The 19,202-nt window shown below is 32.5% G+C and overlaps 2 protein-coding genes across 3 annotated transcripts; one reads left to right on the forward strand and one right to left on the reverse strand.

Annotated features, from left to right (window-relative positions):
• The first annotated feature begins 863 nt into the window (after nt 1-863).
• Nucleotides 864-13,878, forward strand: LOC107162789 (uncharacterized). The gene is made up of 17 exons (XM_089226496.1): nt 864-1,043; nt 2,443-2,596; nt 2,913-3,623; nt 3,990-4,150; nt 4,613-4,752; nt 4,925-5,085; nt 5,760-5,890; nt 6,010-6,178; nt 7,106-7,185; nt 8,298-8,994; nt 9,698-9,817; nt 10,274-10,451; nt 11,528-12,099; nt 12,950-13,203; nt 13,270-13,384; nt 13,451-13,607; nt 13,678-13,878. The coding sequence occupies exons 1-17, from the start codon at nt 864-866 to the stop codon at nt 13,766-13,768; spliced, it is 4,071 nt and encodes a 1,356-aa protein (XP_089082622.1). The 3' UTR covers nt 13,769-13,878.
• Nucleotides 13,518-18,946, reverse strand: LOC107162788 (U3 small nucleolar RNA-associated protein 6 homolog). Of its 2 annotated transcripts, none has more exons than XM_089226494.1 (10): nt 18,874-18,946; nt 18,640-18,818; nt 18,431-18,548; nt 18,219-18,359; nt 17,707-17,950; nt 17,429-17,594; nt 14,909-15,010; nt 14,648-14,843; nt 14,082-14,571; nt 13,518-14,002 (listed from the first exon to the last, which is right to left on the reverse strand). In XM_089226494.1, the coding sequence occupies exons 2-10, from the start codon at nt 18,723-18,725 to the stop codon at nt 13,845-13,847; spliced, it is 1,701 nt and encodes a 566-aa protein (XP_089082620.1). In that variant the 5' UTR covers nt 18,726-18,818; nt 18,874-18,946; the 3' UTR covers nt 13,518-13,844. The 2 variants fall into 2 exon arrangements, with proteins under 2 accessions (XP_089082620.1, XP_089082621.1); XM_089226495.1 differs by having other exon boundaries at nt 18,640-18,740; nt 18,874-18,922.
• Nucleotides 18,947-19,202: the final 256 nt, after the last annotated feature.

The raw sequence follows: 19,202 nt of genomic DNA on the forward strand, positions 1-19,202 counted from the left end.
ATTAGGATTTGCATATTTATAGTTTTATTGGTTTTGTTTATTTGAGTGAAATGATAGCTCTATTGAATGCGTGTTTATGTATAAGGGAAAAAACCTAAAATATGCTTATGTATAGCTAAAATCTATCTACTGCATTAATGGCAATATGTCATGTGCATATCAATATTATTATTATAATATATAAGTACATAGATTTTTATTTATATTATACGGTTCAGCTTATTCTGGTATATTATGATAGTATTCTGATAAAATTATATCAATATTATGGTTTAAAAAAGTCCCTTGAATCTTAAATCAAGAACTTCTCAATAATTTTTTTCAAACAAACATTTAAATATCAAACCTCACCTTACAAACAAATTTGTTAGGTGGTTAGATAGTTAGGTGTATTGATGTCTAATACTTTGTACAATAACGCGCATCCAATGTATTTATTATTAATTTTTTCGCATCGTTGTTACTTGTTGTAACAAGTAGAAGTATAGGTACTTTTTTTTCTAACAATTCGTTGAAGAAAAAAGCCAATTTTGCACACCTGTAATCGAATAGTTTTTCAAGATCTATGTCGAAATAAAATTAATTGTCACCTCGCGTTGTATCGTGATTAAAAAGTTTGACATGGCAACGGCATTCGAGCTATCGATAACGGGCGATGTTTTTAAGTTAAAACAAATATATAAACTTGCAGTTTATGATATAATATATTTATCTTATAAAATTTTGTATTTTAATGTCATCGTCGTAGTATTCGTTTATAGAATATAAACTCCCACGTTTTTTTTTTTTTTTGTAAGACTTACAATTATAATGATATCAAGTGAATTTTGAAATCGAGTATAAACAACCAATTTTTTACGGAAATGAACGCAATAAAAGCGTTTATCATTGCTCTATCGTGTATTACGATCGGGGATCATTATTGTATCACATCTAAATTATACATCCGAAAATGCAAATTAACCCATTCCGGAATCGAATATCGGGGCAACGTGTTTACCACTAAGTTCAAGTCGATGTGTCGACCATGGAATTCGATTGGAGTAAGAATTTAATATGCATATATCATATATGTATGTATTAGGTATATATAGTATGCAACATTTTTAGACGATTCACTGATTTTCTGTCTAGCCACTAAGCCTCATATATTTAGGTACCATACAGTAGGTACTGCGTGTTTTAGCAAAAAAGTTAAGTATTCTCAAAAATGTATTTCACCAATAATAACGATTATGAATATGTTACATATTAAATAATATTACTAGCTATATAAACCACGGCTTTGTCCATATTATGTTAAACCTTAGGTAAAAAATATTAAAAATAACAAGTTGTTTTCTTGAAAAAAATGTTTCTTCAATTGAAAGATCTTAACCATAAACACAGTTCCATAAACATAGTTTTTGGTTTTCCTACATTTGCAATGATATAAAGGTTTTGTTGGTTCGATACTCTTGAGCAAGCCACAAGCCTACACGGCCACACATAATGCATAGTTGGACTATATTCGACTACTTAGATTTTATTTATGGTCAATCCAAAGGCGATTTTTAGCAGGTATTACAATCTTTTTAATTGAAAAGTAGATAAAATGTGAAAAAAATTGGTATGATTGGGCCAAAAACTATATAGGGATCCCTATAGGGATTGGAAAAATAAGCTACACACTCCAAGTTTTAAGGAAATCGATATAGAAATCGACCTAATAGTATTAAACACAGATGTTTTATATGCTACAGATTTTAACAATACAATTTTATGTAACTTAAATATAATATACGTACGTAGGTATACGGTATAACCTATCTTTTTTTTAAAGTTAAGTCGTGATTTACGTTGTGAGATTTCTTTAAATTGAAATAACTGCTTAGCTACTATAAATTACTACAGTCGACTCTCGATAATTCGAAGTTGACCGAACTGGAAAAACTTCGAATTACCGAGAGTTCGAATTGTTGAGTATTGTAAATTAAATTATTATAATAAAAGATTAGTATTTTTTGAAGAAATCTGTAATGATTTTTTGTTTCATCGAATTCGAGTTCATTTTTTCATAATTTTTTACATATAGTGAATATACTTCGAATTATCGAGGATCGGACGGATGATACTTCGAATTGTAACGTGTTAGGGTCTAGTTTTTCCAAAATTTAATTTCGGATTACTGAGTGTATTTAAATGTATTGTTTTTATTCGAATTACCAAAGGTTTGAATTATTGAGAGTCGACTGTAGTTACAAATATAATATGGTTACTTAACTTTGATATTTAGTGGCTAGTTATTATTACACTACATGACAACCTATACTGATCAACCCTGATGCCTATATAATTATAATCTCTGCAATTAACATGCATTATAGTTATTTAATTATTATTAATTAGTTATTATTATATGCTTGGTTTAAATATATGATAACGGATCGATGTTCATCGTAGACTGAGCCTGATTCAAATTTCGCTGACGGGTCTAGGGTGTTGGCCAAGAATTTTTGTCGCAACCCTAACGGAACCCGAGATGATCTCTGGTGTTACACTTACAATGAGAACAGTCCGGTGGAATTATGTGCCGTGCCTTTGTGTTATGTAAAAAGTAATATGCGATGATATCATTTTACGATTATATGTTTTATGTATTATAATTTTTATGGAAAAAACGTCAAGCTTAATCTACGTGGTCTATATGATTTAATTGCAGTTAAAATAAAAATTCAACGCAAACTGATTTAGTTTCTGAATATTTTCAGTGTTTCTTAAACAAAAAAATATTAGCGGAATGTAAAAATTATAATTAAGTTATACAGATAATTATATTTTTTTGACGTTTTACTGCAGCACTTTTTCAGGTTTTGAATATGTGATGTGTTCTACATAATAATATAAAAATAATAAATAAAAATATAATATAGAGTGCCGAATGACTGGTCCGGGAGTGGAGTACGGCGGTAACGTAAACGTGACCAAGTCCGGTTATGTGTGTACCAAATGGTCGGACGTGCAGGACTCGCCCGCAGCTGATTCAAAGTTCCCGGACGGTGGACGATCGGCGGCCGGAAACCGGTGCCGGAACCCGACCGGCGACCCGGGTGGCCCGTGGTGTTATACGTTCGTGGATGGTGCCATCGTCTCGGACTATTGCGATACTTCCGGTTGCGATGACGGAGTTTGCCACTGGACGTTGATTAACGGCGGCGGGACGTCGGCTCACGGACATTACACCGCGATACCGACCTCTAATGGTGACAACGACGACGACGGTGGCGGTCTCGTTAGTTTTGAACTCAAGACTTGGGACCCAGTGGTGGACCGAACAGTCCAACCTCTGTTCCGGATATCGCTAACCGCATACCCGACCGGTTCGTCTGTCGACGGTTTCGAATTGCCGATTCCGGTGGACGTGTTCGCCAGGTCCGGAACGGCACAAGTCGTTCGCCTGGACGTGTCGTGGCGGAACGGTTTCGTCGTGCTAACGGCTGGGAATCCAGGTGCTACCAGAGAGGTGTCCAACCTCGAGCTGAACACTACACTGTCACCGGTGGCATATTTGAGCTTCACAGGTAGCCACTCGGCAGCCGCTTTGGTGGCCATACGATTTGCCCACTGTGACTTGCAAACGGCCGGTAAATATCTCATAGTATACGATCCTTCGCCTCAGTTAATTAAAAAAAATCATTACAGATTATAATTTTTCTCAAATATATCGTATCAGATATTATTTAAAATAGATATTGTGTAAATATTTACATAATATGTGTACATATATATTTTTCAAATAGTTTTTAGTATAGACGTTAAATGACTAGGCCACCCCAATTGAACGATCTATCATATTTGATATGCCTTTTTTTATTCCTCATTTAAAGTGTTGCTTCCCTTCAAGCGGTAAAACATAATATTACATTTAACTGAAATGCATTCTCCAAACGCTGCACACTGCATGCGCGATGCATATTGATGTGGAGTGTATCGTCGTTTTGGTTTCGTAGGACAGGAAGAGCATGTGACCAATAGCCAAGATGTTTACAGGATATTCCCGTTGAAGAAGACCATCGTTTCGACATCCGAATTGTCGTTTTCCGTCCGAGCTGTGATTTCGGCGTCTGTCACGTATTTCACCGCACCAACAAAACAAACGCCGCGTCTAATTGTTAGTTCCGATTAATAATAATAAAAATTATTGAAAGGTAGAACTTAAGTATAAACTCAACTTTAGAATCATTTTTTTCACTTTCCGCAATAAAATTACGTATATAAATCACTATTTTTTTTTTAGAATTAAATTAAAAAGAAATTTGAGTGTTTATATGTAATGCTGTATAAAATTCTTATGCTCACCATAATTTTTATAAATATTTATAAATAATTATTTATTATACATATATTACTTATTAAGTATATTTAAAAAAATTAAACGATTCTTATGTTGCTATTTCGAAATAAACTGTCGTTAATCGTTTGCTGTTCTATGTTAAGTATTTAATATTTATATACTTTATAGTAGATTTCGTATATATATATATATTTATATACATAGTACCTGCTATAATTACAAAATAAATATAAGAATATAAGATATTTAACAATTTTAATTTTAATTTTTTTATCTCAGATATATTTTACAGCTCAGCCTGTCCAACAGATAAAAATTATTTATGTAGAAAAACCAAATAGTGAAGAACAAATGATTTTTAATCAGTCGTACGAAACTGACGTAATATCTTATTGGAAATGGCATCAATACAAAATAATGTATTTGATTTATAGTATTTTTTATTTTTTATTGCATTGACATAAAACTGAATCATTTAGAAACATTAGTGATACTTAAACCATATACACTCGTATTTCGTATACAGCTTTAAGCAATTAAATCTATATCTGTTATACGTATTATGTGTAAAGTATAAGATTTTGTTTTTAGAATCGCGGACAAAACATTACGAATACAAGTTACAAACGAACGCAAAACGAATCCGACGATAATGTTAAATATAACGGATTTCAAATTGAGGTTATTCCATTGGTTTGCCATCGGATCAAAAACCGTCGCCCACTGGATGCTGTATTGCAGTGGCCCAGAATGTATACACACCGCTAGCGGCCTTATAAACATTTTTATATTCTTTGATATTTAGTTGGAATCACACAAAAACTCGCAATATACAATATTTTTAATTGAATGATCGATAGTACACATAACTTTGTCACATTCCAATTCATTTATTAAAAATTGATCGTTATTATCCTTCGAGACGCTTAAAGATTAAATATTGTCGAGATCTTATGAATGAATGATAAAAAATTAAAATAATAGTGTGCATACCACAACGGGTATAGATTCTTTAAACATTTCAACAAAAAATTCATAAGATATGCATTTTATTACAACACATTCTATTGTTGTACGCAGTGTACTTTTTTGCACAGACTTCAAATTCAATGAGTAATTTAAACTGTACAGTGTACATAATATGTTATACATTTCAGTGTTAATCAATAAGGATTCTCTTACATTCAATTGTCGTTGTATTAGATTGGGTAACCGTTATTAGGCACTTAGGTAGGTATAGTAATAACCACTAAAAATGCGAAATACTCTTTTTAATATCTATATTATGTATTTGTGAATCTGCTGTAGGAATGATAAATATCAAAGGTACGAGCTAAAAAGCTCGTCAAATTTTAAAAATGTTCACCACAAAACTTACAAGAAAAAAGAAATCAAAATTAAATATTGAATATTTCGTTTGTTACAGTCTATCCGCTTCCCGAGGCGGCATTGCCCGAGTGCGTGATATCAGAATCTGGTGAAAACTATCGCGGATCTCAGTGGATCACCGGAGACGGAGATCCTTGCGTCCCTTGGAACGTTTCGTCAACGCGCACAGTAAGTTTGAAATTTGTTTTGATTAAAATGGGTCAGTATATGATACATTATAATAAGTAACATTTTAACATATTTTACAAATTTTTATTAAAAATAAAAACGCTGTTTCTGTTGTTAAGTTGGTTAAGGAGAGTGCATTGATAGATCAAAGTTACGCGAAAGCCAAAAACTATTGTCGGAATCCGACTAAAGATCCGAACGGACCGTATTGTTACGTGGCCATCGGTGGTCGAAAGAACTCGGCGGTCGAAAAACGATGGTGTGGCGTCCGGAAGTGTCGAAATACAAGTGAGTGATTAGTAAATACGTATGTAGTTATCAAGCAAAATACTATCGGGTTACCTCTGTCTGTTTGTTCTTCATGCATTGCCATTCCAATTACTGGACTGATTGCGACGAAATTTGGTATAATTATAATTACAGCATTCATCCAAGCGTGATGGTTATTGGAAAAATGGATAAATTATGCATGTATATGTATTGTTGAACATTCAAATTTAAGAATAAGGCACCAGGTATGTGCTTTATGTGCTGGTGGAGAAGTAAAATTGTCAAAATTTCAATATCGATTGTGATAAAATTGATACAGAGATTAATCCTATTTTTTGCGTATAGGTCTAATATATTCCTGTACCAAATTTCATCGCAATCAATCCAGCCGTTTAGGAATGCATAAATGACAGACAGAAATCCATATATATATTATATATATTATCTATATAATAAATATCTATACTATATGTAATATCCGCGTCCCAATAGGCATACTCACCCAAAAATGTTTCTGAAAACAATACACTTCAAATCTAATACAATATGTCCAATATGTACGAATGTCATATACAACGATCTATAATCGGAATTAAAAATAAAAATAAAATCTGATTAAACAATAGTTAAACTAGTGCATTGGTAAATAAAATAACTACTTGTTATACCTACGCTTGGTCATCCTGTGTAAGGATGATCATAATATATTGATCGGGTAATAATATTATATACAGTACCTACAATGTGTTTTTGCATAATATATATTGTTAGTGTGATATTTTTGGGATTATTAGAGAGAAAAATAATATAATATAACAGTTGGTACGTATTGCCATCACGACTTCCGTGACCTAGATCTGGTTGTTGATCAGAGCAGCATAATATTCTTCGTAATATAACATAATGTATTATATATAGTTAACGCATTATTATGGGTATTTACAGAATGCAGCGTGACCGGAATCGCTACAGACTACGTAGGCAAGCTCAATCAGACCATTTCCAACCGTACTTGCTTGAAATGGGTAACTTATACTATCTTAATGTATACTTTATATAATAATATTTATTTGAATTACGCTAATCAAGTCGGATTCACAGCTATGTCGTATGTCGTGTCGTGCGAGGGCGTGGTATCGATATGGTTATAACTGGTGACCAGTGGCGTATTTAGGTTAGGTTATTTAGTTTAGGTTTCTCCGCCTCTAGGCACTTTCCAATTCGCCGCCTTCCTCCCTCTTCATCCTTCCTACAATTATTTCTAAAACGTATTTAAATATACAATTTATTATATCATAATATTATATTAAAAAGATACATTGAGATATATGTAGATATATGATTAATTTTGAGCGAACAAAAATTAGTTGAGTTTGATTTCATCAAATGAAAAATAATTTTTCTAATTTTGTAAAAAAAAATTGTTGAAATTTGCCGCCCTCCAATGTTGCCGCTCTAGGCCCGGGCCTATTATGGCCTGTGCCTAAATACGCCTCTTCTGGTGACCATATTGGTTTAAGAGTTGAGCTGCATTCAATTATTGCAACCTTTCCTAACCTAACCGAGTTGGTTACTATACATATGATTCCTAAAAAGTACCTAATCTCCTGTAATCACTATAAAATTTGATCCACACGACACACGACGTATCTGTGAATCCGGATTAAGGATCGCGGTTAAATGTGATTATTTTCGATTTTCATATTTTCGTTTTCAAGTAATATTATATTCACAACAAAAAATGGTTATATCTAGCTAATGCAATATTATTCCTATAAATGTTGAAGTGGAATCTTATAACCACCCCGATTTGAGTCCATATTATAGATTATACACATACGACCAATGGCGTGGAATTTGGTATATGGGGAGGGGGATGTCATAAATAAAAATGTATTATTTTCAATCTTTATTATTATACGAAAAAAAATTTAGAGATCCAAAATTCAGTCATATTTGAAGACCAAAAAAAAGCCCATGGGAGATATATCCCCCTGCGGACGCCACTGAAAACGACTCAGATTAAGGATTTAGGTTATAGCGCTAGATTAGGAAACGGTTACCTGGTAACCCATGGTTACTATAGCGTATAACTAACGTTTACCGGCCTTCTCGGTGACCATTCTTGTTGCCACAGTCGTTGCACACCGGTGTTGGTTACGCGTTCCCAGACAAATCGGTGTCGGCGGCATCCAACTACTGCCGGAACCCGACCAGAGAGCCGACGGGCGCTTGGTGTCACGTCAGCGGCCCCGCGAAAACGGACTCGTGCGACGTACCCGGGTGTTCGGACGACGGCGGCGACTTCGACACGTTGCTGGTCGGCGGCGGCGGTGTCCACTGGATGCACGTGTTGCCCGATTGGAGGGGCCAGTCAGGCCTAAGAATCCAGCTCAAGCGGTGGACGCCGGGCGTCTACGAGGGTGTGTCGCTGTACTTCCGGCGCGCCGGCCACCCGTCGTTCTACGATGTGGTTCAAGTGGGCGCGGACGTCGACGAAAAGATCAAGTTGTACCGGTCGGTGGTTCGGGACGGTCCTGAAAAGTCACAGTCGACCATCACGGCGGCCGCCGACGTCGAAATCGTTTACCCACATCTGTTGATGGCCAGCCGGTGGACGGAGTTTTTAATTCGGTTTGGGCACGAAAACCGTGGTGATGTCGGCCATACCACGGCTGCTCCGACCGTGACGATGAGCTCCGCTGACGGCGGACAGATATTCAGTTGGGCACTTGGTAACAGTACCGACGGCGGCGGTGGACGTATCGCGTTCGTAGGACTATCCACAATAACCAACAGTGGTTACGTGGCCACTCGATTTCCAACCGAGGAAGGTACATTATATACATACCTACTACAGATTTAGTATTTTACCAAAACGTCTAATGTGTAAAAATTAGAGAAAAGTGTTTTTAAACAAATTATCTTGAAAGTCACTAGAATCCTAATACCAGTGGCACCGCTTCAGAGACTGCAGGTCGGAAGGGGAAGTCATAATTATCAGAAAACTTTCGGTATTATGGGTTATATGTTTTTTTTTAAATAATTTTGTTTTTGGCAATGTACAATTTTTTTAGGAATACGAGTTTAGGAGTGGGCGCAGCCTCTAGGGAACTCTCCTAAAGCCACACCTGCCTAATATTTGGTATTAGCTGAAGCGGGAGGGTGGCTGCAATATTAAATAATAAAAAAATTTTAAAAAAAAGTTAATTGTTTCATTTAGGTGAGTATAACAGAATAATTTAAACATAATATTATTATTATTATTATGTATCATACAATTATTATTATAATTTTAAAAATCTGTTTGAATATTGTTATTTGGATTTGTATGATGGCATTATACTTTATTATACTTTAATGACGCGCCCTTAAGTTCAGGTTAAGTATTTGAATTACAAAAACAACCTATTATTAAAAAACTGATATCTGAACTCTGAAAGATATGAATCGGTCCCTTATAGTCGGTCGCCCAGCTCACCCCACCCATAAGACCTGCAGTACACAATTATTAATTATCATGAAATGTTGTCATAGATTGTCTCATTCATAGTTCCGAGTCGCAGAATTTTTCTGTTTATTTGCCGATAAACGTTCGGTCGAACATGAGTCTGACAAATGCCAAGCCCGAAATCGTTTTCCGTATGAAACATACAGGTAATTAATAAGTATATTAGGCCAGGTTTGATTTCAATTTCGTTTTATTTCGTTCGTCATCGAAATGATGAAATATAATATATTAATATGTAAATTGGCTATTTTGAGACGAGGTGTTGATTTTTTTTTTAAAAATTATTTTAACTTTATAGTGATTCGCTAATTGAAAACAATAATTTTAGAATATTTTGTAATTAACACGCAAGCACATAGCTATAAAAAGAAATTTGACATCTCTACAGTTTACTTTATCTCTGTCTTTAATACTTATAATCATTTATGAATAGAAAATATAAGTTAATTATATTTTGATTTTTGGGAAAGCTGATTGAATGAAGGGAGGGGGAGTTGACGAACGTTGAGCTCACCACTAAATACACCTCAATACATAATATACCACACTTTGGCTTTACAGTAATCATAACACGTGGTTATAAGTCATATTGATTGTGGCAGGTGTCACATGTATCGCGTTAATGAGTCGGGTGCTTAGCGAACGGCTGGTGCTGGAGATCGATGGTGGTCGGGTGGTGTTGTGGCACGAAGGGAAGCAGACGAAGAAATCACTAGGAGAGTACGAGTCTAAAACCGGTGCAATCTTGACGGCCGATAAATGGACAAGAATCCTTTTGAGGTTTGGTTTGGCACTACACTATGCATTTTGCCGAGTGGTTAAATACTGTTCCCTAAAATAATTTCAGTGCTGCAGAGTGTGAAAACGATCTTGCACGACCCACTCAATCTAGTTATCTTCAATCGCTTGCAATCTCTACATGTAGGTCGAGACGAAATAAGATTTATTATTTTTGTTTTACATTTTCGGATATTTACCTAACTACGTCTTGGCTAAAACATAGACATATTATGTAGGTAATTATAACAATGCAGTACGACCAAAAAGTTCGATTCATTCGATAATCCGTGTTAGGTACCTCAAGGTAACACTGTTACAAGCGATTCTAGGAACCGGGAAAAAGTTCGATGTATATTAACGATTTCGAGTGAACCAAGTTTGAATAATATTATAGGTTACAATGTGAATCGTACATTTTTGATACTTACGCAATTCATATTATGTTATTCACTAGGCACTAGCCCTTCCCTCCTCATTTTAAGAACTGCAGACAAATATAACGACAGTATACAACGTTCACAATATCAACAAATTACCTTCAAATATAACCAGTGGTTGAGTGGTGTATTGGAGGGTATACGCGGGTATACCTTCAAACAATTTTTATTGAATTACCTGCCAATTGTCTTATAGATATAATCGTTAGAAAAAATGTATAAAATTAATTTTTTTTACCGCATACATACAACCGTGAACGAAATTATGTGGTAAAAAGTAACTAGTAAGTTCTAACTCCATCTTATCCTATATTGTATGGCGTAAATATGTCTAATAACCTTTTTTTTGGGGGGGGGGGAAGGGTAGATAAATCAATTTAAATATAAAGACGCGGTGGTATACCCCACGACCCACCATAAGTTAATTTTAGGTTTGGTGAGAAATTTTTTTTTTTGAGAGAAAGGATTAAGCTTCCCACCCCTCTCCCCTCAATATACGTCTATGGCCTGAGCGTATACCCTAGAAAAAAATTACGAATACATCAATGAATATAACTTAATGATAACTAGTAACTACATTATATATACCAATATATACACATTATATTTCAATATTTGACTAAATAAATTATTATACAGTTGGAATGAAAGCATGTTGAAAATGAACTATGGCGGTGTTCGTGGGTGGCATTGGACTGTGGACTCGGAGCGGCCGCTGCTGGTCCGTTATTTTTCGGTGGCCAACCGGGGCGTTGGCCGGACTGAGTGGACGGTGAACTGCGACGAGCCGTGGAGGCAGCTGCCGGACGTGGACGGGCCGCCTAGAGACGGGGCTTGGAGCTGTTGGGGCGAGTGGGAGCGGTGCACGAAAACTTGTGGCGGCGGGACGGGAGTGCGGAGCAGGCGGTGCGACAGTCCTAGGCCAAACGTGGCGGGCAGACCATGCTCCGGGCCGGCCACGGTGGTCGGCGCGTGCAACCAACACGAGTGCGGACAGGTGTCAGAAAAGACGGCGACCGCAGTACGACGGTTACTGGCCGGACGAACGCATAACGCGGTGGCCACTGTCGGCGACCGGTTGACAGTGATTTGCGACCGGTCGACTGTGGACGCTGTTCGGGCTGATTCGCCGAGCGCCCGGTTTTATTGGTTGCGAAACGGTAAGGCCGTAACGTCGACTGTCGCAGACGACGAGGACAGATGCACTTTGGGTAAAGTAAAATTTATGATAAATCACGGTGAGCGTGAGTTGTGGGGCTCGTAAATTAGCAACAGTGGTAGTCAAACGGTGAGAGGACATGGACATATTTATAAGCTACATTTTTAATAATCAAACAGTGTATGTTAAAATATCTTTCAACCTCCCCATGACATAATCATTATATTACCACTGATAGCTCCTAGATGAGTCACCTCAGTTATTTTATTTTTCTAGTTACACGTTGACGCCATTCATCAAATTTTATTTTATTCACCACCATTGATGATTAGGTTATTAATGACATTGAGTTGTGTTTTATAAGATTTCATTAGCATAAAATATTCAAATATGTAATTACTGGAATACTTGACTGAATAGCAATACGCGTGTGTTGCACATCATACAATTTTGAATTTTCGAATACATTAGTTCAATTCCTAAATTTGACCAAGTAGGCAATTCAATGTACATGCGTACACCTCGATAAGAGATAACATGTGGATATGCTTTGGTACAAATTCTAAAAGAAAAATAAATACGTTTCTTAAAGAATAGGTATATAAAAATAACATTTAGTTAATACTGATAAAATAATTAAATTTGTTAGTAGAAAAAACTAAAAATATTTCATTAGTAATTAGAAACCAGCAACCAGCTTATGGTAGGTTTTTTTTTTATGTAACCAAGTATTAATATTAATATTGTTTTGTTTCAAAAAAGTCTGAGATTTTACCAATTAATCTAAACAACTATGTCACAGAGTGCAAGTTAAAATTAATGTGACACGAAATTGAAATTTAAGGCGTTAGAAATATCTATTTATACCTACAGTAAAATGATATTTTGTACGTGCATTTCAGTCATAAGTTCGTGTACAACTCGTGATTCAGGAGTATATGCATTTGTGGCACAGCCACCTAAATCTAAAAGAATTGTGTTGAAACTGTTTGCTGTGGCTATAAATGACAAGCCAATAGATGTATACATTGGAGATGTGGTTAGAGTGCAATGCAAAGCAGCAACACTGAGCTATTTATTTAATGGTTTGTCTCAAGAATGGCTTGTAAATGATAGTTTTGTGATCAAAAATTATGGAATTAATTCCCTAGCGTCGGTATAGAATCATTGTGGTAATTCAAGCACAACATAAAAATTAAATTCATTTTGGTGGATTTTATAGATTGATGTAGATACAATAACAATAGAAAATATTCATTTTCAAGGCATTTGGAAATGTATTGTCAAGAGCACTGAAATGAATAGCACTTGGATCACTAATGTAATGGAAATTAAAGGTATGTTAAATCTGTTTTATATTAATAATCTATCTTTATATAGATACCATTATTTAAAATTTTAAGTGATTGGACTATCAACCAGATGGACCCAAATAATGCAAGACCCTATCATAAAAATACTGTTCAAAAATAAATCACCAAATACAATCATTTTTATTTGTATAATACTTATATCAAGTTTATGTATTGGCACTTGGTGCTGTGCTTATATATTTAACAGGTGATAAAATATCAATAAAAATATTAAGGTCTTAAATTGGTCAATAGTTTAAATGTAAATTAAATTTCAGATGGCGCATACAGTTATTTAAAAAAAAATTTGCTGGAATAAAAACTGAAAATGATGGAATTTATAAGAGAGTCCCATATCAACGTTTATGAAAAATAAGTTTTAATGAGTTGTCTACAAACAGTACAAACCCTATTTTTGTATCTTATATAATCTATAATTGATGTATTATATTTTATTAAATATAGAAGCCTTTGATGTATATTGTTCAACAAATTTATCAGCCTCCTCATTATTCAAAGTTGTTAACGCTTGATGATATGTATTAGAAACAAGTTTTGGTGACCCATATTGTAGCTCAAAGTAAATTCGTTCCATCCACAAATCTAAACATAAAAAATGCATTTTTTTTTTCAAATATAATAACAATAATACAATTAAAATAACTAGATAATGTTAACTAACCAATATTGGTTTTACCAAACTGCATGCATGCTAGTGTAAAATGCTGCCTAATCTTGCTGAAGTCTATTTGTTGTTGCTCAGTTTCCAAATTTACTAAAGTCTTGCATAGACTTGCATCACAACTGCTGTTTGTGATTAATTTGTAGTAAGCATTTCGAGCATCATTCAACGACTTGTTTTGGCTTAACCACAGCAAATACTCATTTCCAAGTTTTTGTTTGACTTCATTAGTACAAACAGCTTTATCTCCAAATATCATATTGAAAATCTCACTAATCTGTGGTTTATTTAAAAAATAATCAACTACTGTAAGCCAAATACTGGGAGAAACTTTATTGGCGTTGTGTATAAATAAATCGTAAGCTTTTAGTTCATCTGAAGCGTTCAATTTATTTTTAATATTAATTTCAATAATACTTAAGTCATTTGGATATATTTCATTGGCCAATTCCAAAATTTCGTTGGTCATGGAACTTTTTGACTTATTTATCTAAATAATAAAGGTGAAAATAATACTAAGAAAAATGAAAAGTTACATCAATAAAAACATGCTTAAAATTTCTTACCCATTTAATATAATGTTTTGGTTTCAATTTATTTTTCTTGTGAGCGTTAAACATAGATTGTCTGAGTAAATTTCTTTTATAAATTTCTGTTTTTTGTGTATCAGATGTAACTTCTAAAATGGTGGTCAAATATTTGTCCCACATCTCATCTGTATCAAGTACTGTAAGCGCAGTATTATATCTATCAAGGCATTTCCTAAAAAAATATACACACATGAATAAAAATTAATTACGTATTAATAATTTATAATAAGTTCTTACATTATTTTAAATTTTTCTGTGTTGTTAGATTTACTCAACAGTTCATTTGTAGCTAAAGTATCCCAATAATTTGGATCCTTGCTAAATGTAGTCAACATAAATCTGTAAAAAATACAATGTCACAAAATATCAAGATCAATTTTGTGCTGTTAACTTTAATATTAGAGTTGATTTAGTTATTAAACTTAAAGATACCAACATTATTAGTATTTAATGCTTATACAAGTTTTATAATATTAAAATTGTTGACCAAGTTAGGACGAAGTAAAATATTACAATATATTGGTATAGAAATGTTCATAGCTCACTTACAAATTAAAATATTGTAAAAAACTACACACAAACACGCATATAATGTTCTTACTTTTAGGTTTGAGATATTATGTTAATATCAGTCTAATATTAAAGATTACTTCACAAAATTGGTTCTGCTAAACACAAATGTGTATTTTGTGTTTACCAGAAAGGGATACATTTGGGTATAATCTTCAATTTAATATACTTATAAATTAATTGCTTCAGAAATATGTTATTCAAATTAAATTACAATCAATTACAATCAGATGCATTAACTATTAATAAAGATAATATAATATAAATTCCAAGATTTCCTCAGACCCCCAGTTTTTAAATTTAATAATATATATATATAGAGATTTAAAATTTTACAATACAGAATGAGTACGAAATTTAGATAATTCTCTGGGAGGATCTCTCTTGCTCACTCAGCATCATATGGTGTTTTGCACTTCAATGACAAAATTCTACTTAATGGCTATCCCCACTTTAACATGTTATGAAGTTCCACTAATGGATGGCCACTTTACATAAATCTCTTCTCAGGAATATTGTAAATGAATTCTAAAATGTCTTGCTACACAGTGCACACATTATTGCATAAACTAGATGGATGTGAACACCATGATTTTTTTTTTGAAATTTAAATAAGTTTTGTTGTCCTGAAGATTATTATAGACATGGACTATGTTTATACATTTTAATTTAACAAGTTACAAATAATCTAAATAATGAGCTGATAATAATATCTACCAAAAAATTATACTTATATAATTTTTTTTAGTTAACTTTGCAACTGCAGAGATTTCTCAACTTATTGCAGGTAGATATTTTAGCTGTGTTAAGTTTTAGAATAAAAGTACTTATATTTAAAGTATATTTAGAATAGATGTTTTGAGTTAATTATTTTACACATAGCTTATTTCAACTGATGGTTTAGTTGTTGTTTATTAAATTAAATACTTGATTAAGAAACGGAATGACTGAGAATAGACTTGCTGGAATAATACTTTTTAATATAGCCAAGTTTCAATGACCAAATCTTAGGGAGAATACAAATGGACGAGTTAAATTTGAATGCAATGATAGGTATCATTGTATACGAAAAACGATTCTGAACGGAGATGATTTGTCAGTCTAGGATATATTATAATACCTATATTTAAATTATAATATATTGTTATACACTCGCAAAATGTTTTCTCTATTGACTCTGGAGTTTTATTTACAGTTATTTGAAGAAAAAGTTAAAGAGAACCTTGTTTTGGGTTTTTTAACCTTAGATGTAAATCACAACAATTTTATGAATTTTCAACTTCATAATTCCACATACATTTTGTAAACATTTGAACTTTAAATGCTTATAAACAAAAATTGTGACAAACAATTTTTGACTTATATATATATATATATATATATATATATATGATAATTTCAACTTATAATAAATCTTGTATTAAATTTTAAAAATTCTTTGGAGAGCCAAATTTTTTTTATAAGCATTTCAATAAAATAAAACTTAGAAACATCGAAAATTTCAATGGTTCATAAATAGTTTAAAAAAAGTCAAAATATTTTGAAAATTTAATTGTAAATAGATGACGCTAATATAAGCATTTGTTGAAAATTTCAAGTATTTACAATGATTTGTTTTTGAGTTGTAGCAAAATAAAAAAAATTTGTCGAAAACTGATTATGCAAAAAAATATTAAAAATTTCTACTTTTTCGTTACTTTTTTTACGGGTTTTCCTAATGCTTTTGAAAATAATTGGAAATTTACTTTTGACCCCCCTAAATACCAACTAGATGAATTTTCCTTTTTAAAGTGGGACTGAAGTCAAAAATCAAAGCATTATTTCTACTCCAAAACGCGATGACACACACACACAAATAAATAAATATATACATTATTGTAAAATAAATACATTCCTCACTTAATTCAAAATCTAAAATTGAACTACAGAAGTTTTTGTAAAAACAAAAAAACAGGTCACTCCATGGGTAGCAAATTTTTTACATACTATGATAATAACATCATCCACCAAATCCGAAGAGTTACAAAATGAGAAATAAAAATAGCAGTTAATCTGCAATGACTAATGAGTGAGTGATACACATAAAGACAATAAATATCACATGTTATCTTAAGACTTAGTATTAAAGATAATGATAAATTAATAATAAGTAACTAAAGTTATTTTAGCAATAGATAGAAATATTACTTTTTAATTTCTTCCGATAAACTTAATGAAAAATTATATTGAATAGCTTCTTGGTACATTTTAAAGTAAAGATCAGGATCATTTTTCACATTTTCTGTAGCTGATTCATAAACTATTTTTGCAACAGATCCATTTAATGCAGGATCATCTGGGTTTAACTCTTTTCCTGTTCAAAATAAATAAAAATATTAGTCATTATTTTTATTACAATTGTTTTTAATATTAATTTAATTTAAGTTATAAATTAAAATATTATAGTACATTTAACTAGGGATTACCAGATTTCAACACTTTTTGAGTGAGTATTTTTGAATAGGAAAGTTCGCATTTAAAGGCTTCAAAATATAATTTTGAAGAAGTTTTATGTGCATTTAATCCATCAGTATACATTTCTCTTGCTTTTTGGATATTTTTTAAATCTTCAAATTCTTGTTTAACTGCGAAAACATACAGTGAATCTGAAATGTGGCCATGCAATAACAAGGCACTGTTTATAACTGTCCGTAACAACGCTACTTTATCCTAAAAAACAGAAAATAAAATGTCTCAAGTTATAAGTTATAACAATTAAATGAAATGGACATTGTTCAAGTGACAAAAGTAATTTATTGCCAATTAACCATTTAGTATTTTTGCAATTAGCAAGACAGTATGAATAGAATTTGTTAATTATTCTGTTTCATTTAATAAAAGATTAAATAATCGCAATATATTTTGATATTTATAATTTAAATTTATTAGGTATAGGTAGTGTAAATTATAAAAACAATTAAAAAATATCTATACTTACACATTTCATCAGGAATTTTATGTATTCTTTCCAGAGGGATACATCATCTTTGAAATATTTTAGAGCTGCACGATAAAGATCTATGATTCGGTTATTATGTTGATTAATAAGTTTAAATGATTCAGTACTTGTTGATCCCATCTAATACAGTAAATTACAATTTAATATTACACTGATAGTAAAATGTTAAAATTATTGCTGTAGGTCATTACTTTTTTAACTTTCTTGATAATGGACTTTAAAAATATAATATAAAGAGTAAAATCTGACTTTTGTTTGTTCCGACGCATCAATCTATACTCAAATTTTTCTCGTTGATTCAAAATATTTCTGTAAACAAAGCACATGGCCGTGCATAAAATTTAGATTAATAGCACATAACATAAAACAAATAGTAGTTAACATTTATAAAATATTTTACTTCACTGCAGATTTCTTGAAATGACTATTGAGTACTGGAACTTCAACAATCATTTCTTCTTTGCGTCGTTGTACAAATTCCGCCATCTTGAGAAAATAATCCTAAATTATTACAAACTGTATCTACTTAAAGTAATGTAATTGATGTCAATTTGCAGTCTTAGAATGAATCTATCATAACTGAGTAAAATTAAAAATTAATAATTTTCAAAATTCAAAAATAATTGTAACTTACGTTTTAGCCAGAGAGCACCGGCTATCACAACTTGTGTAGCACACTCGCACAATCACTGAAATAGTAAATACACACAATAATATGCCATTATGCCAATGCGCATTATCTTACATAACCTCAAATAATTTTATTGCTTTTCGGATCCATAGCCATAATAGGTGCTTGTATAGTTGTATGTTTTTGCGCCCAATTTTTGTTCTCAATCATTTACAAAATAAAAGTAAATAATAATTATACATTACACATTATTATTATGTTGATTAAGGCAGTGGGGCGCCAAAGTCTATAATTTTACCTATGACATTAGACACCTCCACATACAATTTTCA

This window comes from Diuraphis noxia, unplaced genomic scaffold (assembly GCF_037042655.1).
Source record: "Diuraphis noxia isolate RWA-SAM2 unplaced genomic scaffold, SU_Dnox_SAM2 contig0004, whole genome shotgun sequence".
NCBI lineage: Eukaryota > Metazoa > Arthropoda > Insecta > Hemiptera > Aphididae > Diuraphis > Diuraphis noxia.